The 21,734-nt window shown below is 40.5% G+C and overlaps 1 protein-coding gene across 2 annotated transcripts in view; it reads left to right on the top strand.

The window, feature by feature from the left end:
* The window catches only part of APBB2 (amyloid beta precursor protein binding family B member 2), a 274,931-nt gene that overhangs the window by 161,459 nt on the left and 91,738 nt on the right, over nt 1-21,734 (top strand). For both annotated transcript variants that reach the window (XM_018564826.1, XM_018564827.1), the window contains one exon: nt 20,477-20,623. In XM_018564826.1, coding sequence (XP_018420328.1) covers nt 20,477-20,623 — 147 coding nt within the window. The remainder of the gene's footprint in view (nt 1-20,476; nt 20,624-21,734) is intronic.

The raw sequence follows: 21,734 nt of genomic DNA, 5'->3' as shown, positions 1-21,734 counted from the left end.
TACCCTTCTGCTGCTACCTGGAAGTCTGAAAAACATTAGGACTATATGAGGCCCAAAGGGGGGGACCACCTACTGTGCCTCACATATAAATTAATTTAAAAGAAGGGCTGTGTTACCCATAATTCACCTGACATTTTTATAAGCAAAGGTTTGAAAATTAGGGAAGAGTGTGAATGGTTTCTATGGCACAGCTTCTTTCATGTGTGTGGCCCTGGGCTTTATCATTTATGTTGTCCTTAAATTATATGCTAATGACAATAATAGCTTCCGATGTGCAGCAATTATTTCACACTGCAGATAGATGAGACTGGTAAACTGTCCATTTGATATTTCTACATTTACATTCACAATATCACATAAGTGATATTGATTTGTCTTGTAGGACATATATGTTATGGTGGTTTTATATTCCTTCGGGTCAGCAAATTGTTCACCTGGAATGTGAAATAAAGGGTCCTGATTTCAGTCACATCCATTATTAGCCACTGGACTACGTAACGGCTGTGCTTTGCTTTGAACCTAAACGCAGCACAGGTTGTTACTGCCACCTTGTGGGGAAAGCTATAACTGACGTCATCCTTTTCCCTTAACTCCTGATATCATGAGGGCCATTCTGATCTTCTCCTGAAAATGCTGACTGCCTGAATGTCATGCTGATCCAATGGCTGATCAGCAATTCTGACATCACATGCTTCATTCCTATTCCAGATCAGTGACCCAGAACTTATTGACAACAGGCAGATAGCATTTTAAGAAGGAGGTCAGCATTGGCAGCTCCCATATTGCTTTCATAACAGGAAGTTATTATTCTGCTACATGTAAAGCAAAATCAAAGAGGAAGAAAAAAGTTATAATTATGTTTACTCTGTGAAGAATCTGTGCACTTACTGTACACACCCTAGCTACTTACATATTCAGCCAAATGCAGCAAGTCTTCTAATATAATCTTCCACCACATTTATAAAGTGTAACTAAAGGCATAACTTTTCTAGACATGGGAGATTCAACATCTTTTTCCTGATCATCGCAGGGATCTCAACCTGAAAAAAGCATTTTCAGGGAGGTGCCCTTCTCATTTCAGGGAGGTGCCCCCCCCCCCCATCCGCGGGGGGGGGTGGGGGAGAGCCCCCCAGAAATTATGGCAGATAGTACGGGAAGCAATGGCTTCTTTGCTATTTGCTGTTTTTTGTTTTTTTTTGCTGCCGTCAGAATAATAAAAAAAAAAAAACAGCACAGCAATGAATAGCTAGATTGCTATTGACTATTTCAATTTGCAATATCCAATAGCAAGCTGGCTATAGCACCCGCCCTCTGCTGCTGTCTATCACTAGAAGAGGTCCTGATGGAGAACTTCAGGTCCCCCTCTACTGATTGACAGCAGCATTGGGCGGGTGCAATAGCTAGTCTGCTATTGGCTGTTGCAAAGTGAAATAGCTAATAGCAATCTAGCTATGCATTCCTATGCTGGTTTTTTTTTTTTCTCTGACTCACGGCGGCCGGCAGCCCCAATGTCAGAAAAAAAAACAGATCGCAGGGAAAAGTTTTCTCTGCTAGATCGAGCAGAGTAAACCTTTCCTGGAGAAAATGTTTCTCTCCCGGGCGGCGCTATCTAATAGAGGGAGACTCCCGGAGCGTCCGGGAGAGTTGGGATGTCTGTCATCAATGTCACCAGGAATAAAAGTGAGGGTAAATCCAATATTTTCAGTTGCCACCAGAACAAAACTAGAGGGGAAATCTTCCAAAGGGGGTACTTGTTGCCATGACAGTCTAAATGGGGGATATCCCTCACATTGAAAAGATATCCTCTCACTTCATGTTAAGTCTACAGGACAGACTTAAGCAATTGGCCTGGGATCATGGTTCTGCCAGCACAACCCTTTACGCAAAATAACAGCCCAGGCAGTGACAGATTTGGGGAAACATGCCACGTAACCCATCTGGTGAACTGCTGCCAGTCCAAGTGCTTTTTCTTGATGACAGATTGCCACAGTAAAAGGTTACTTGGAGAATGATGTTTATAAGGGCCTGTGTTGACGGGCTTTGGGCTGTGTTCATTCGCATTCTCTTGACATCAGTTTGAGAATTAGTTTAGATCATTCAGAATTCATTGTCAGGTGTATTTGACCAGCAGTTGATCTCCTTTTTACCTACTTTTGCATTCCTATAGACTTGTATAGGGAGAGAAGCAGTTTTGAAAGAGCAAAAACCCACCCTCGGGACCTTAAAAATAGAAGTACGCTACAGTTACGATGAGGAAGTTTAATTATACAGAAGGAAATGGAAATATTGGTTTTAAAAGTCATTAATTTTACCTTTAGAAGACTAAGGGCATCTTTGTTTGGTATCAGATGTCATGTGAATTCTTAAATACCATGTTGGAAACCCCCCAAATGTAATGTTGTAATTAATAGGTGGAAGAATGAGAAAGAAAATGAAAATGCTGGTTAAAACCCTCACATCTGGAGCAGCTAATGCACTCATTTACTAACACCCTCTAGCATGTAATTAAAGTGACTCACCCTCAATTACATTACATGCACTAATTCTAATCAGTGTAATGTGAAGCAAGGATATATGAAACATTAAGGTTACTGGGAAATGGCTTCATGCATTGAACTCAGTATATGATGTTTGAGAAAGAATACCAGTATTAACAGTGTTAAAGCAGTTATAATTGTTGGTATAAAAAGAGCCCCAGTAACACAAATCAGTGTAAAACATACAAAAGAGCTCAAATATGTTTTCAATAGTTTTAGTAGCGATCACTATACTATTACGATCCTCTTTCTGGTGTCATTGGGGAGGGATGTGAGCAGAGATGTAAAGTGGCATTTCTGCTGGTGTCAGAGGACTCTTAAGGACTACACCTCCCATCAGCTCAAGTCACATTTTTACTGCTGTAGGCTATGGGGAAGCAAGGAGGTGATGTCATTTACGAGGGAGGTGAGGGTTTGACTAGGTATTGGGCGGGGGCAGGACAAGCCAATTCCTTCAGGATGTTTACTTAGGGTAACAACGCTCTCTGAAATTCAGCATTCAGCTGCCAGCAAACGTTGTTTCACCTCGAGAGAGGAAGCGGACAAGTTGTTGTAGGATCAACAGGTACTTCTTACATATTTATGGGAAGAAAAAAAAGCACATTAGTTTTAAAAAGGAAATTGCTTTCTACTTCTTTTGCTGGCATTATCATATTAACCTGGACATACAGTACATTATAAAGCTGAACTGTAGCCACTTTAAAGTGTATACATAGTGGTTTTATACTTAAAGGAGAACTATGACATGAGTGATTTCCACTCACCTCATAGTTCTAAGCCGACCTGTGACAATGAGACTGTCACAGGTCGGCTCAGTAGATCGGGAGGTGAGGGAACACATACCGGGTTCCCTCACCTCTCGATCCTGTCACGGCTCTCTGCCGTGACAGGGGGAGGGGCTGGATTCCCCTCTCCCCGCTCCGATCTGCCAGCGCTGACTGGCGGAACGGACGGGGGAGGGTACAGCTGGCTCTGCCTCTAGATAGGCAGAGCCAGCTGTCACTCACGCAGCTGGGCGGATCCCGCCATCTAAGTCAGGATCCGCTCCAGGTGCGGCGTCTCAGTATACCGCGAGCTGTAGCTCGCGGTATACTGAGCTTAGGGTAACGGGAGGACGCTAGTTTGTGTCCTCCCGTTACCCCAAGGAGAACTATGGGGAAAAACACTGACCCCATAGTTCTCCTTTAATTTCGTCCTTAATTTATTATGTTCAAGGCTAACAAATACACTTTTAAAATATTATCCTTATTTTTGGTAATTATGAAATATTGCATTTTTTGCATTCCCCATTTGAGCCAGAAGGTGGAGCTTTAGTCTTCTTTTCATGTTTATTTACACACTCTCTGTTTGCTTCTTTGATGAAAGAAGTCCCTTGTTTACAGAAATCAATGAGGCAAAGCAGTGGCCTATTGCAGTGACGCATCACTTATTAGACAGTTTAGTCTGAAATCTCTTTTTAACAGCTGGTGCTCCCATACGGAATGTCTGCTGTGCTCTCTCTTTAGCTAAACCTTTGTCATACACTAAAAGTTTATTTTAAAAAAAAAACAAAAACTGTATATAGATAGTAAATAAAGCAGGTATTAAACATCAGTTTAAACAAAAACATTGATCCAAACATTATAACGTTTCCTATAAACACTGCACATCTATGTTTTCTATCCTCAACATAAAGAACATTCCACTAACATATGTCCCGTGTTCTACTCAGTACTAAAGGTAGAGGATCATGTCACCATTGCAACATGGATGACTGTCTGAGTCCCTCCCCCCACTGCCATAACTATGTCTAAACAGATAGACATTGTAGTGGGAAACAATGTTTGCTAAAGAATTTGTGCCAATTGAAGGTAAAATATGACACAAGGATTTGTTTTTTAAGTGATACTCTTGTGACATTATATGTGCTTTCCCTGGGGGCTACAGAACATATTTAATCATGCATGCCCATGTATGTCTAAACATATTTCTAGATAGACTAGGATGGCAAACAATGGGTGTTTAATAAAGCCTAGGGCAGCAATATCCAACTGGCATCCAATGCTATGTACGACACCTAGTGGGTAAGCAAAGCTAGGATATAACATCATTATATCCACAGAATCATGATGTATTTTTATTAGGACCAAACAGCTTTCAACTGTTAAGCTTTTCAGGGACTCTACATGTTTTTGTACATGAGGAAACTTACCTCAGAGATCATCAGAAGCTGCCCAGAAGCAGATACACTGCCCAAAGTCTCAGAGCATAGGGCAGAGAGAGGCAGTCCAGGTAATGTGTGCACGGCTGTGATTATACTTAAAGGAGATCTATGGGGTTAAGGCTTTTCCCCATAGTTCTCCTTAGGGTAGCGGGAGGACACAAAGTAGCAACAACTCGCGGTATACTGAGACGCAGCAGTATACCGCAAGCTAGTGCTTGCGGTATACTGAGACGCCGCAGCATAAGCGGATCCTGATAATTATGTCTCGATCCGCCCAGCTGCGTGAGTGACAGCTGGCTCTGCCTATTTATAGGCAGAGCCAGCTGTACCCGCCCCCTCCCCCATCCGATCCGCCAGTCAGCGCTGGAGGATCGGAGCAGGGAGGGGGGAATCCAGCCCCTCCCCAGTCACGGCAGAGAGCTGTAACAGGATCGAGAGGTGAGCGAACGCCGGTATGTGTTCGCTCACCTCCCGATCTACTGAGCCGACCTGTCGGCTAGAACTAGACAGGACGGCTAGAACTATGAGGTGATTGAAAAGCACTCACCTCACATTTCTTCTTTAATGTAAACCCAATAATGAAGCCAGCAAGGGCTTTTTGAAAAACAAATGTAACTTCCTTTATTTACCCAATAATTTCTGCAAGAAGGAAGAAAAAAATGATAATGTCATTAGTGATCTTAGCTCATTGAAGACACTTTATGGTGCATAGGCAAATTATCAATTCCAAGTTAGTTTATTATTATCTTTTCATTTTTTATGCCTAATTCTAAAATGTAATATGATTCTTGTAAAAGAACCACATTATGTTTTTAGCCTGCAAAAGAAACGTTTACCAGCTTCCGACTAGGGCCTCAAAGCGTATGTAGTCCCAAAAAACAAAATGTAACATATTGCAGCTTACCATTCCTTAGATGAGGTGTGTGTAGTAGTTTTCTTTTTTTCAGGCATTTTACCTTTATTTTTATGTAGTAAAATTATTTATGGAACAAGCCATGGTTGCTACCCAGACTCGCCTTCATGCATGTCTGCCTTTGCTCATCTTCATTACATTGGTGGTGGGGCTGTAATTAGAAGTTTACAAAGAAAAGGTAACATTGTTTTTGCCTCCTGTTGATCTCACAGGCTGTGACAAAGACACTGCATTTCTGGCAGGATCAACGGGTGTCTTCTGTACTTGCAGAATTTTGCTTAGTCTGAAAAAAGAAAACTATTGCAGTTACTATCTATACATTTTGTAAGCTGCAATATATTACATTTTTTTCTTATGTTTAGTTATACTTTAACTGGGGGTCTCAAGAGACCTTTTTAATTGCAGAGATAGTTGATGTCTGTTGTTTTTCATACCCACCCAGTCAACCCAATATTGGGGTTGGAATAGAAGCGGCTTTACAACCTTACATACTAACAGAAGGCAATCATTTGATTGTTCAACAATTGCATCTGCTATACATATCAATAAATGTCAGTCAACCAACGGTATTTTTCACATATAAAAGTTAGGTCAAATCTGACAGGTCAAGTACACAGAGATATCAAAAGTCTGGCAAATGAACGAGCACAAGCCAACTGTTGTCAGACACTAAAACAGTAATGTTTTAAACAGTAAACAGTAATGTTCAGCTCAGGCAAACATTCTTTTCATAGATGGACTGTGGGGAAGGGAGAGGAGTGTCACCGACTGACACTACCAGAGTTGCTTATCCTAGGATGAAGTGGTAGCTAATATCACTGATATACTGGATAGCTTTAGGGTAGCAATATGAAGAAAAAAAAGTAAACATACCTTATCAATTACTTGACAAAAGGCACTGATAAGAAAAAGCAACCCATCTGGTTATTAAGAACTGGTTATTAAGAAGAAGAATTTTGTAGTGACAGGTTGGAAAGAATTAAAGGTATGTTCACAGATAATGATCTGCTGCTGGTATTCTATGCATAAGACAGGTTTGCAAGTTGTTTGCAGTTAGTACCATAGTGAGACTTACTAGTCTGTGTATTATATCTAAAAACAGATAAATCGATCAGTTAGTGCTGTGTGAATATGCCTTTTGCATGCTCTCCATTACTTCAGTATTCAATATAGACTTACTAGCATGAGACTTCCCACTTGGATTTACGAGTTTGAATCCATGCATTATTGAGAAATGACTATGGCATGAGGAGTGTGCACCTTGCTCCTAAAGCTACACTCTAAAAAGAACTTAAAGGGTATCTATGATCAAAAGCTAAAAATAAATATGAATTTCTATATTGAATTTGTATCCCACTCCTAATAACTATATTAATCGAGAAATTACTTATTGAAGATGCCCATAGGATGTACTTCCTCTGGCACAGTTTCACCCAGCACTGAGAACATGTACTTCCTTGTGTCACAACTATCATAGAGCCTATTGTTCTGAACTACAACTCAACCTCTTAACAATGTAACATCATCATTGCATCCTGAAAGCAATGCATGATGGGCTATGTAGTCCTAAGAAATCTAGATTGTAGGGTTGCACAGATACCAAGTACGAGTACATGTACCGATACTTTTGAGCTCCAAGACTACACTAGAGAAAAATTCAAAAGTTAGGAGGCAGCTCTCATTTGTAAGGAGCACGCGGAGCTCCTGGGATTTGTGCATCTCTGTTTTAATGTAGGATTTTGTTTTTATAAATAAAGGGATGCACAGATACCAGTTTTGCGAGTACGAGTACTGGTACTTGCAGAGTACTTACAAGTACGAGTACTGATACATTTTTGTTTATTGTCATGGTACAGTTTTTCTAAAACAATACAGACTAATGATTTCAGGACAGTGGTGGAGCGCCAGAGCCAGGTCCCAGCTGCAACTGCTGCAACCCTGGTAGTTCTCATGAAAATGCCAAGTATCTGCACTGGTACTCGAAAAGTATCTGTGCATCCCTACTAGATTGCATAACATGAAGCAACAGGGAAAGAGATGCAAAGCACAATTGGAATCCAGAAAGTTGATTTTTTTCAAGTAAGCTTTGAAAACAACTATGGTATGTATTCCTATTACAATGCTAATGTTTTAACAGGATAGTATATGCTGGGACTTTAAAACTGTTCAGTTTGTACTATGATCAAGACAGCCCTGTTTTATACTCTACGTAATTCCTCGGTGTGGATACCGAAACGCTTTTTTAGAACCATTGATGCCCTGGTGTCAGATTTCCTCTGGAATGGGAAGGCACATAGAATTAAATTATCAGTCTTGCAGCTCATTCTTGTGTACCCGTAATATGCAAAATGAATAAAAAGATTTTTCAAAAAAAAAAAAAGACAGCCCTGCCAGACAGCATGGTAACTGTATATAAATGAGTTTACTTTTCTCCCCTAAAGTAAAGCAATGCAACTTGGATGCTGAAATCCCCTCAACCTGCTGATTACACAATTAGGGCGCAGCAGCACACTGATGAGGTCAGCACTCTCTGCCTTTCACCAAGCTCCTGTTTGATTTACAGCTCTGCACAATTTATGCGATACCTCCTACTCATAGCTCTCCCTCTCACGGTCTGAATCATGGTGTGCATGGGATTACAGGAGATTAATGCAAAATTATAGTCAGATACTTATTTTAGCTGTATTTACAAATACATTCTTGCATATATAATAATATATTTATTGGATACATACCTGGAATAAATGGTGGTCTTTTATCTCTTTTTTGAGTTCAGCTTTAGCTTCCACTCTGGGGTTAATTGCCAAGTTTTATTCACCGCATTATGTCTCAGCTGGTTTATAAAATAAATAATGTAATGAAGTGTGCAGGCCTTCTAGTCTAGTTGAACAATACTTACAACATTACAAGCTTGGGAAAGCATCTGGAACGAATTGTTTCACTCTTTATATAATTGAAGCTCCCCACAGTGGTGTTGACTTTGTGCAAGGATGTCTTGTAATTTTCCAGTTTATAAAAATTGCTAGCCTATGAAATATAAACCAACCTTAACATTATAGGGATCACATAAAGCACATCTTCATGATAGTTACTCCAGCTGTAATCTTTTAGTTAATGATGGGTAAACAATATTAAATGCTGTAGTATAATGATCTTTTTCCAGAGTCAGGGGCACGACATTCTGACCAGCGCGAGCGTCTGTGGCAGTGACAAGGACTGCAGTACTTAAATATTGGTTGCTTGCAGCAAGAATTGGCAGCATGCCACACACAGTATTAAAATCCACTCACAGCCACGAAGGAAACTGCAGATAAATAATGCAGTACCCGCCATGTTCTAGGCTTAAATAAACTGATGTGTTACATTGTAGTGTAGCCAGTGCAGAATAAAGAACTTGTTTATTTCTGTAATTATTATTAGCCTGTTATGTGACTGCAACATTATGAGTTAAAGTAGAACTAACCCCACCGATTTAACCATTTTCGTATAGAAGGCTCAAGTTAGAAATGTTCAGAATATACTAATAAATCCTCCTTAATCAAACATACCAGTGTTTTCATGTACCTTCTGCCCACTAGCACATGAGGTCAGCTCTCAGCCAATGTCTCAAGTCCTCAAATGGCAGATGTCGTAGCTGGCCACATATGAAGCACACTGGCAACTGCAGATTTATATAGAATCTAAGACGGTGCTGTCTTAAGTTGATAAAAGGATAGGAGAGTTTAGTTTAACTCTAAGGCCCCATTCACACTAAGTGGATTGCCGCGCGATTTCCTGCACGATATCGCGCATTTTTGCCGTGCAATATCGCGAGAAGTAGGCGGCAAATGATTTTCAATGGAGCTGTCTTAATGTACAGCTCCATGTCAATCGTTACGGTCGCAAGTCGCTCCTACAGGACCCTTTTTTCTGCGGATTTTGCACGATTTTTCTTTTTTTTTTATGTGGCCCGACGGTGAAGGTCGCGTTACGTCGCCCCGAAAGTCACGCTATCACGGCCACGCGGATCCGCTCCAAAAGGTATGTCGCTTAGTGTGAATGGGGCCTAAAGAGGGCATACATTCTGAATAAAAAGCAGCGTACTGTTTGAAAATGGGGAGCTGGTAAAATCATGAAAAATTACCAAGTAACACTATTAACCATGTTACTTTCAGTAGAACAATGATACTCTGGCACTAGGGGCACCGGAGCAATGATACTTTGGCACAAGGGGCACCAGAACAATAATACTATGGCACAAGGGGCACCAGAACATTGATACTCTGGCATGGGGCTCCAGAACATTGATACTCTGGCATAAGGGGCACTAGAATAATGATACTCTGGCACAAGGGTAACTAGAACAATGATACTCTGGCACTAGGGGCACCAGAGCAATGATACTTTGGCAGAAGGGGCACCAGAACAATAATACTCTGGCACAAGGGGCTCCAGAACATTGATACTCTGGCATGGGGCAACAGAACATTGATACTCTGGCACCAGGGGTGCCAGAACCGTGAAACACTAGCATGATAGACACTGAAAAATGGTACTGTGGTACAGAGGCATCAGAGCAATGGCATGCTGACATTTTGGCACAAAAAGTGATATGTTTTCAAGGAATTGCATATGATGTTGTTCGCAAAATAGAAGTAGTGATAATCTTCCAGTAAGTCCACAGCATTTGCAAATTGTTGAGGGCAAGTTTAATTCAACTTTTATATTGGATGAGAGAGAAAGAATGCATACATATGAGTGCCCATTTGGCTAAGAGTGCTCATTGTGGGTCAGGTACGTATGTCAACAATAATGTGGCCAAAAAGCACCAGAAAAATGATACATTGGCACACATGCAGGCACCAAAATGTTGCACTGACAGTTAAGTCCTAGATCAATGGCATGCTGACATTTGGAACACCAAATATTTTTGTTAAATATATGGTGAAGTTGTGCACTGGACAATGAAATCAACTTACAGATCCAGGACTGTTAATATAGTCAGTATTTTATCGCCTGCTCTCATTAGGGCTAAACACATTGCTAGAATGTTGGCCATAGAACAGTCTCTTTTGGGGGTTCCCTAGGGGTGAACTACTCGCAAGACTTGCATTGATTTATCACTGAAGCGATATAGACTTTAAGTTGGTGGTGTGACAACAGTAGAGGTTGGGACAAAGCTGATAAGACTTGTTTTCTAAAAGTAAATATGAAAATCTTAGAGACAAACAAAAAAGTTTTCTATCTTTTGGCATTCTGGTAATTTGCAGCGAATGTTTTAACACAATAACTGTACTTTAACACTATTAATTGCAGTTGGGTAACTAGTTTGCAAATCTGTGAAATGATCACAAGAGGGCAGCACTGCATTCAGTATTCTCCTGTTGCTTTGTTCACATAATGGTTCTTCAGTTGAATTTTCGAGTAGCTGTGTAATGACCTTATAAATGCCAGCTTTTTTATATTTTAATCCTGGAACTACTCAGAAATTTGAATTTTGGTCCATTAATGAAGATGTTAAAGAAACAAAGGTAATTTAAACACTACATCTGTTAAATACTTTTCTGTGCAAATCCTTCCATACTAAAAAGTGGTGTCTTTTCAAGTTGCTGGATACATAAAGGCAGGTATAAACACCTGATGTCACTTTTTATAACCAAACTTCTTAACATTTTAGTAGAAAAAGTATAGGTTTTAGTTATCATTTTTATTACACCTTAACCCCTTCATGACTGAGCTAGTTTTCAGTTTCTGTTCATAAATGACTGACACTTTTTACATTTTTGCTGTGTGATGCTTCCACAGCAGTAATATACTTACTTACTAAATGTACCCACACATATTATATATTGTTTTTTAGAGGACAAATAGGGCTATACAATTATATCAAACATGTGTACCCAACGCCTATTAGCTTAGTTTGAATAAAATATTTTAAAAAAAAATGAGGAAAAAAACTAGTAGAAAACCCTTTTTTCACAAGTTTTGATTATTATATTTTTTTAGAAATTGTTTATAATAATTATAGTATAAAAAATATATAGTGTACGTCTCCCATTTCGAAGGGGTTAAAGGAGTTCTAAAGTCCCAGCATATCCTATCCTGTTAAAAGATCAGCAATGTAATAGCAATACATGCTATAGGTTTTCAATCAAAGACTACTTGAAAAAACAACCTTTTATGTAGTGAGTGTTGCCTTCTGTCTGCCCATCACTTTCAACAACTTACACGATTCCCAGTGTGCTTTGTGCCTCTTCGTGTCCCTGCTGCTCGGTGCGATTCAGTCTCAATTTCTCAAGACTACATAGCACATCATGCATTGCTTCCAGCAAGCAATGATGATGTTACATTGTTCAGATGTTGAATTGGAGTTCAGAAGGTAAACTTATTTAGAGTGGTGACACAAGGAAATGTATATTCACAGGGCTGAGTGAAATTGCATCAGTCCATGGTGTTGGTACATTCTATGGGCATCTTCAATAAGTAAGTTTACAAACATCTAGATCTATATCGTTATTAGGAGTGGGATAGAACGTATGGCAATTTTACATAGAAATACATATTTATTTTTTGCTTTTGACCATTGATACCCTTTAAAGTGGTCCTTTAGGCAGGCATTTGCATAACCGGTTGACATACATATGTTTTACTGTATCCCTGTGAAAGGATTTGCATTTTTGTATAGACAATTTTGTGATTTACACACAGCTGCTATACTGAACAGAAAGGAAGAGCACTACATACTCTGGTTCAGCTTTACTGCTTCCTGGATCACCTCCCTGAATTGGACAGAGGAGATGATGCTGATTTACAACAAGCTTAAGGCCCCATTCACACTGAGCGGATTTCCGCTCGAAAATCGCCATATTGCCGACTTTACAGCATTCCAACTTTTTTGTAATTGTGTATATTCAAATGTCATCTTTTAATACTGCATTATGGCCACTAGAGCTGAGGAGCAGAGGAAATAATACAAGATGACATTCAACAATACATTTGGCTCCATAAAGAAAATATAACAAGAACGTTTGTTCTTGTGCACACAGAATAAACATTCACACTTAGGCCCCATTCACACTGAGCGGATTGCCGCTCGAAAATTGCGAGATCTCGATCGTCCTATGATTTTCAATGGCGCTTTTAAATCTACCGCGCAATATCGCCTGTAGCTCGTCGCTTGTGCAGGACCCTTTTTTTGCGTGGATGTCGCGCGATTTTGCTCTTTTTGCATGCAGCCCAATAGTGAAGGTCGCGCGATCGTCGCTCGAAAAGTCGCACTATATGGATCGCGCGGAAATCCGCTCGAGGTAAGTGTCGCTCAGTGTGAATGGGGCCTTAGGTGGAGAAGATATAAAATCCTGAATTGCTAAACCAAGAAATAAGTGTTTTCACCTGCCTGGCTTTCAGCGTGGAAATAATAGGGCTTTCTACAAACTCTTTGGAAGGTTCAACAGTAAACATATATCTATTTAAAATGTGTATTTAACTGCTTGCCTGGAGTTCTGCCGTAGTTGAGATAGTGAGGGGACTTTAAAGAGCTATCTTTAAATAATAACCTTTTTTTTGCACTGTTGAAAGTGGACATACACATAGACATACTGTAGATACGAAAAGAATACTACAGTCCACTGAAGCACTTTGCCTACATGTGCAAAAGATACAGAAGTCACATTCATTGGTTACAAAGATATATAAGAACAAAACTGTCCTATCTATGTAGGATTGTAGGTGAAGGAGGCACTGGTGCAACCATGTAGGACTTAGGATAATGATCATGCTAAGGTACATCCCAGGAGATGGTAATCTCTATTGTAGCTGGGAAGTAAGGCACTGGTGGTCTATTCTAAAAGAGAGAGTGGAGAAAAGAAAAGGTGAAAGAGATAGAAGTGGGGAGAGGGCAAGGGATGTGAAGAGAAGGGGTAGGGGTAAGGGCAATGGCCCGGGGGGACATCTCCGCAAACAGTGGTCTTAAAGGTAGAGGAGCCATGGTCAAAGTTGGGTGGCATAAAGGGGATCATTCAGGGGGCCCATATATTATCAAGATCCTTATTACAAGTCACTACTATATAATTTTTGTTTTGCATTCCGTTATTAGGTGTGTCGCTGGTAATAATTTGCCAACTGCTCTTGATTTTCAGTCCTGTAATTTGATGATTTTCAAACAAATTGTATAATAAATATATCTTATATAGTTATTCAATGCCCTGACATTACATTTGGCGATGTACATTGTCTCAGCAGAAAAATATAATCTGTTACTAATCATGTTACCAATATAATATGTATAATATGTATTCCAAAAGATCTCTAAAAAATTGGCAGTAACAAAGTTACAGTCATGTTGTAATAAATGGACCAGGCTTCATTCATCCATGGCCTCTAGTTGATAACTTTATTTTTCTACTATTCTATTTTAGTTGACACTATACAGGTAAGGAGCACGGGCTCTCCTTTCCTGGCTCCTCAACCTTTTGCGGACAAGAAAGTGATCCTTGCTTAGGTGACAGTTTACTGGGTAGAGGAGGCAATGAGGAGGTCACTCCTGGGGTTTCCTACTTGTATCATTGATTGTAATAATAAACACATAGAGGGGGATTTATCAAAATTGGAGCAGACAAAATCTGGAGCAACTGTGCATGGCAACCAATCAACTTCTCTATTTCATTTTCAAATCTTAACTGAAGAGAGAAGCTGATTGGATGCCATGCACAGCTTCTCTAGATTTTGTCTGCTCCAGTTTTGACAAATTCCCCTAATAGTATTTTGCATAATGCATAACACTGAACACTGTACTTTTACTGTAAAGATACTCTGTCATTAATTTAAATTGCAGGAACAATTATCAATATTTTTATGTCCAGCAATGCTGCTGTGATATGCCTGAAACATTTTCAGATTGTGAGCTTAAAGTACACCCGTCATGAGAGAACTATGTAGGCTGCCATCAATGAAAATTCTAGCTGTGTATGCATTGCTTCTGAGTCACTAACCTGAAACAAGCATGCAGCAATTTAAATTTAGAGAAAGGGCTGAACTCTTTATTGCTATGCTTCTTCTGGGTCATTGACAGAGAAGGAGTTAAAGCAACAGCATCAACATGACAGCCAGGCAGCTAATATTTTTAGAAGGAGAGATAGGTATGGTCAGAATTTCTTGCATAACAGGATTCCTATACAGCATTTTCGCAGATTGCACTGGACCAGAACGCAGGCACTAATGTGCCTCGCATGTGGGTGCGGGCGATCACACTGCGGTCAGGGGGCGTGGCTGCGGTGCCATTGACTTAATTGTACCACCACGCCCCCTCCTGCCCCTGAAAGCAGGGAGCCGGCCAGGTAGTGATACAGTGCGTTCCAGAGACTGGCCGCTTTGGAACTTACTGTTTGTGGTGTGAACCGGCCCTTACACCTACAATCTGCTTTTTCTTCGCTTAAAAGCTACCACCTGCAACTTCTCCCTGTTTTATGAATCTAGCATTATTGTTGAATAACACTTTCAGCATGCAGTTGATGATACCCCAGCTTGATGAATCAGGTTTATTGTGTGTATTAATCTACCAGCAGTAATCTTTATGTGGCAGTGCCACATAAGATTTAATTCAGTTTTGGAGTTGCTCTTTTTTTCATTTAACATTTGATGAAGTTTTAAATGATAAGTTAAACATAAAATAGGTTTTAAAAGATGGAACCACTTCCAGGGGCACAGCCCAGTGGGTTCTCAGGACAATCAAGATGTAGAATAACTCAGGCCTGCAACAAACCAAAGTTTCAAGCAAAATTCTAGAAGGCGACCCTTGAGCCTAGAGGGAGGAGGGATGATGTTGGATCGCTCTTTTGTGAAGCAGGTGTGAGTTTCTGTGGTAGCCACACATTTACCAAGTCATTATTCCTTCTATGGGGCTCCAGGCTGTTAGGTAACATCTGGCCAATCATTCTATTATTTCCTTATCTGTATCCCACTGTTCTCCTCTTCGGAGGCAGCTCCTGCTTCCTCTCCTACTGCCAAATCCCCTTCCTCTGAGCCCATCCACCCTCTGTCTGTTGGCTCTCTAGATGTGTGCTGTCATTGCTGCCTCCGAGGAAGGAGGCCAGCACTGTGAGTACATTTACTGTATATTCCTTGTTTTCCTCCAAGAAAATAAAAGATGAAGCCTAATCCCTTTTAGATTGTAATGGCTAACTAATCGATTTTGAAAATAAACGTTAGCTGCAGCTCTAATGTCCTGTAATAATAATAATAATTAAAATAGATCTAAATGGGCAACTCCTTAAGGTTTTCTTTAGCTCTCTCTATGTCAGCAAGCTAAAATCTGATTAATACGTTACCCCATTGTGTATGTAATGTTGGCTGAAGAAAAGTAATAATTGTGTGTATGGTTGTGAAACAATCCAACTAGAGGAAATCTCGGATTATGCCTGACCTGACCTCCAGAGTTGCTTGCCCTCAAACATAAGTGTGAGCACAGAAATATCACGGCTGAAATTTCAGCGACTCTGTATTCACAAAAGGAAAGAAAATATTATTCACATTGTGGCAGTATTTGCCTAGAAATACATAAATTATTGAATATTTTGTTATCCATTATGTTTCTGTAATATTATTAGTCTTGTCATTTTTCCAGTCCAGTAGAGAGGTAATAAGGGCAGTTCAGGCAGGTCTCTTTGTCTGCACTCTGTTGGGACATTGTGCATTTGTTTTGCTGGGCAGTTCAATTTTTCATAGTTCACACACAGATAGATAATGCAAGAATACATAATTCAAGTTTACATCAAAATTCCCATACATATTTAACAAATAACGTTTTAAAACAATAGGAGTACCATTCTACGGAACTTATATGCCATACATTTTCTAATATACTACTCTTCCATGTGCATTTGTTAAAGCCTGTTGCAATTATGCAGTGCTGACCTATTATGGAGTAACTCCCAGGGGACATAGAGGCATTCCCAATAGTTCCTGACCATGAGTGAGTTTATAGTCTAATGCTATGTCACAGTCTACTATTATATTTATCAAAGAAAACCAAGGGTGTACGTATTGCTGTAACTGTAGCACTACACAGTGACACAATGATTTATGGCATTTGGAAAAAGAAGAAATGTTCACATAGGTAGGGCAACATACAAAAAAATACAAAATAATCTATTTACTTTTCAACTAAACTTTTTTGTTGTGCCTAATTTAAAACTGCAAAAACTAAGACCAGACTTCCCTCGGGGCAGCCCCCTCCACCTTAAAGGTACAGCGAAACACCAGGAGCCAAGACATATTTTTTGGTGGTGGGGCCTCTATGAGACTGGTATAAAAGCAAATAGTATTTTGTATCACTGGAGGAAATGTCTAAGAGATGGATATTAGCGAGACAAGGGGCCCCTTACTGGTTTTGCTATGTTCCCCTACCACACGTTGTTACACCTCTGGCGACCACCCACACATACATAAGGACAACAAGAAAAACCCATTGTGTTTAGCCACTATTTGCAGGCCGTCTTCGATATTAATTGGAACCTCTGCAAGATTTTGTTGATTGGCCCCTACAACCCTTCCCCACTGCTTCCCAACCCAAACCCCCGTATCCAACTACATCACCTACCCCTGAAAAAAAACCTAAAATCAATATATATATATAGCTAGGGATGCACCGATAAATCGGCCGAAAATGGCACTTTTGGCAAAATGCCGAGTGCCATTCTCCTCCCAGCTAGGAAGTGATCTACATCACCTCCTGTTCATTCATGATTGTGGATATAGTAAATACACTATGTCCTCATGTTATGAATAAACAGGAACACTCATAGAGGATTCTTGTTCATTGATAACAGGGGACACAGAAATAGAGATTGAGGACTCTGTGTTCTCGATCTCTTTTTCTTTTTTAAAAGGGAAATATCAGTGGTCTGTTTAGACCCCTAATATTTCCCCAAAGCCCCTCAAAGTAAAGTAAAAAATACAAATATTTAACAAAAAAGAATAAATTAAAAATAAAATATTACAAAATTAAAAAGTTTATAAAGAATGGAGCTGGCATTGTTTTTTTTTCCAGTGCCCATTTCTACAGGCATCCACTTTATTAGCAAAATCACTAATTCTGGCCCTCTGCACAGCAGCCCTCAGGGAGCAGAAGCATGTCATCTCCTACATTTTCAGCATGAAGATCTCTGGACTGGTGGCACAGAGGTCAGTGTAATAAATGTAAATATACTCACCTCCCTCCAGTGCAGAGACTTTACAACCTGGAATCCTCTTTATGACTTTCAGCCGTTGGAATGCAAGCACCGGCACACTTCTCGTACGGGCCACGGAGATCACAAACAATGCAGAGGCAAGCAGTGTAAGACTGCTCTTTGAGGGAGTTCTGAGCATAAGGCAAAGTTCCGTCATTGCTTCCCTTTCCCCTGCGCGCTGCAGTGTGACAGACTTCACAGCTGAATTGTGTTTCCTGCACGGCCGGCTGGCGCCTCCCCCACCAACTATGCGCCCGGGGCAGACACACCGTTGGTCCCCCCGGTTGTTACGCCACTGGCTGACAGCCAGTTCACAGTAGAGAAGAGCACCATGGAACAGGTTAGACTGGGGAGTCAGACCTGTTGAATAGAAACCATGCTGGAGCACAGTGGAAGAGGGACGTCCCGAAAACTGGAACAGAATCAAGCAGATACAGAGAAGACCCGGGAGTAGGATCAAGACTCTCTAAAGTATGAGTATGGTCTTTCATGAGAGCAAGGAACTTGTGATCCCCAGGGCGTGAAGTCTCACAGCCAGGGACCCCCTCGCAGGGGTTTGGGCTCACCTGTGTGCTGAACCCAGGTTACAGCCCCCAGGTGAGAGGACCCCAGGAATAGTCCAGAGAACAGAGCTGGGTGAGGCCACACATGGTCAGGATAAAAGCCCGAGATCAGGGCAGGCAGTGGTCAATGGTAACCAGGATAAAAGCCCGAGTTCAGGGCAGGCAGCAGACAGTGATAACTAGGATACAAGCCAGAGGTCAAGGCAGGCAGTGAACATGGATAACTAGGAACATTCAAGAGGTCAGGGCAGGCAGTGGACATGGATAAACAGGAACTAGCCAAAATTCGTTACGCAGGAATCATAGGAAAGGTTCCATTTGTATAGCAGGGAGGCCTACCAGGGGCTCGGCAGCTAGCTTGCAAAAGTAATGCTCGGGATCCAGGAGCTGCAACAAGTTTAACTAGGCTAGGCAGAGGAGGAAGGCGTTCTGATAGGCTGCAGGTTGACACTTCTGATTGGCTGTGGCATGACAGAGTTGGGAGACTGCTGGTGCCCCTTTTGCAGAACTTACTGCAATTACTTTTGCACGATATTCTAATTATTCGAGTTTCACCTGTATATAAGAAATAGTAACACAAACTTTTGTCTGACTTAGACCCAGAGTTCTAAATATTTTTGAACATTTGGTGGAAAATTATAGGAAGTCTAGGTTACTTTGTAGAAGACATTTAAAGTGTTAACAAACATTTTCCATCGGGTTACAGATGGCAGTTTGTAGTTTTTTTTTGTTTGTTTTTTTAAAGCTCCCTCTACTCATATAGGAAGCTTCATCAATTTCCTAATTTTTGCTGTTAAACTTAGAAATAGTAAAACAGGATGAGAAATATTTGGCCGTTTGTCACAAACCTGTCTTGCAGGCTCTCTCCCACCGCAGATCATGTTATATTCTGACCTGAAGGGGCTCATGGGCCTAATGTTTAGGCAGAGCTAGACAATGAGCAACTCTGAATTAATCTTTCTCCTCTGGAGAAGACAATCTAACCAGTGTAATCTACCACTAGGTGGAGCTTGAAGCACAGTTGCTTCTGCAGCATTATAGAAATAGTTGAGGCATTTTAGATGAGTATAGGTTTGCTTTAATGCAATAGCTTATTAGGTACCGAGCAGAAGAAAGCAAAATTCTAATATATTTACTGGAAATAAGAATTTCAACTTTCTCTGCAAGCCCCTTTGAGTTCAGGTAGATTGAGTACAGTATCCCTGACCATGAATCCTGGGCTAAATGACAGTGTCGTACAATATGCTGTGAGGACCCCAGGAATAGGCCTGAGGTTAGAGCTGGCAGTGGACAGTGATAACTAGGATACAAGCCAGAGGTCAGGGCGGGCAGCAGACATGGATAATCAGGAACACTCAAGAGGTCAGGGTAGGCAAGGGACTTGAATAAACAGGAACTAGCTAAAAGTCATGCATGGCAATCAAGGGAAAGGTGCAGACTGTATAGCAGAGAGGCCTACCAGGAGCAGGACAGCTAGCCTGAAAAAGTGTTGCGTGGCTAAATTACTGTGTGATACAATATGTTGTGAGGGTACCCTAAGTTGAACACATTTTTGATAAAGCTATCATAAACATTATAGACCAAATGACTTTAGCCTAAAATCAGTTTAATGCATTTATTATACAAAAGGTAGAATGGGATTCTTAAACATCAAGTGGAAGCCAACTACTGAAACATCTTTTTATACCTTAACATGCACATATATGCACTTTTGTATTTTACCAGAGTGCGTGGTCAGTGAATTTCATCATCAGCTTTATATGTGCACTAATGGTGAAGAAAAAATGAAAGAAGTTTAAAAGTTTCCACCTTTGTCTGTTAGGGATGCAGGGAGGAAATCACCCTATTGACAGTCTTGTTGGGTGTAAGGACTCATGATCTGCATAGTTCTCTGCAAAATGAAAAAATCTGTATCCCCTTTTTCAAGTGAACTGAACATTTGTAGTTTGTCAGACTGACTGATCCATAATTCAGTTCTGTCATCACTATTGTATTCTGATGTGTCGTTTTGTGGGTTTAATGCCTATCATGTGTATTGTGTGTATTTTTTGCAGTGCTTTGCTGTGCGCTCTTTGGGCTGGGTAGAAATGGCAGAAGAGGACCTAGCTCCAGGGAAAAGCAGTGTTGCAGTGAACAATTGTATCAGACAACTGTCCTACAGCAAGAACGACATCAGAGACACAGTCGGCATTTGGGGCGAGGTAAGTACATATTATTTTCATATTTTTTTCAGAATCAGTGATTTAAAATAAGAATATTAATCGCAAACAACAGACTTTATCATGTTGCATTGTTGTTGAGAACTGATTATTTTTCTTTATTTTTATAGGAATTCTAACTTTTTTATTTTAGGTTCTTCTGTGTGCTTAAGTAACGGTGTACCATTTGTAGTAACTAATAGCAACTAATTAGAAAACTTCTTTTACTAATCTTAAATCTGGCTGGTTACTTACTATACAGTATTACTCCCCTTTGAACATCATAAATACTCTTATTTAAACTTAGTGCCATATGCGTCTAAGGGGATCATTTATAAACAATTCACACAGCCATCAGCCCTGTGAATGTCCGTTCTGTGTTAATGGAGGCACAAAACAAACATTCTTGTTACAACCCCAATTCCAAAAAAGTTGGGGCGCAGTGCAAAATCTTATAAACAGAGTGCAATGAATTGTAAATCTCATAAACCCATATTGTATTCAAAATAGAAAACTTAACAAATGCTTAAACTGAGAAAATGTACCATTGGAAAACAAATTAGGTACATTTGAAATTGATGGCAGCAATACGTCTCAAAAAAGTTGGGACAGGGCCATGTTTACCACAGTGTAACATTCCCTTTTCTATTAACAACACTCTGTAGACGTCTGGGAACTGAGGAGACCATTTGCTGGAGTTTTGGGAGAGGAATGTTGGCCCATTCTTGCCTGATATAGGATTCTAACTGCTCAAAAGTCCTGGGTCCTCTTTGTCATATTTTTCATTTCAAGATGTGCCAAATATTTTCATTTGGTGGAAGGTCTGGACTGCAGGCCAGTTAAGCACCCGGACTCTTCTACTATGAAGCCATTCTGTTGTCATAGATGCAGTATGTGGTATAGCATTGGCCTGCTGAAATATGCAAGGCCTTCCCTGAAAAAGACATTGTCTGGATGGGAGCATATGCTGCTCTAAAACCTGGAAAAGCTTTTGAACTGAGCGCTGATAACAAACCGGAAGGTCCATTTCCTCTTTAGTCTGGAGTCAGTGGTGTATTTAGGTTTGGGGCTGCCCTAGGCAAGACAAAACTCGGGCGCCCCCCCACACACACAC

The sequence above is a fragment of the Nanorana parkeri genome, unplaced genomic scaffold (assembly GCF_000935625.1).
Source record: "Nanorana parkeri isolate BGI_ZX_2015 unplaced genomic scaffold, ASM93562v1 scaffold24, whole genome shotgun sequence".
Classification (NCBI taxonomy): Eukaryota; Metazoa; Chordata; class Amphibia; order Anura; family Dicroglossidae; genus Nanorana; species Nanorana parkeri.
The sequence above is the reverse complement of the archived record's forward strand: the minus strand, read 5'-3'. Positions and strand labels throughout refer to the sequence as shown.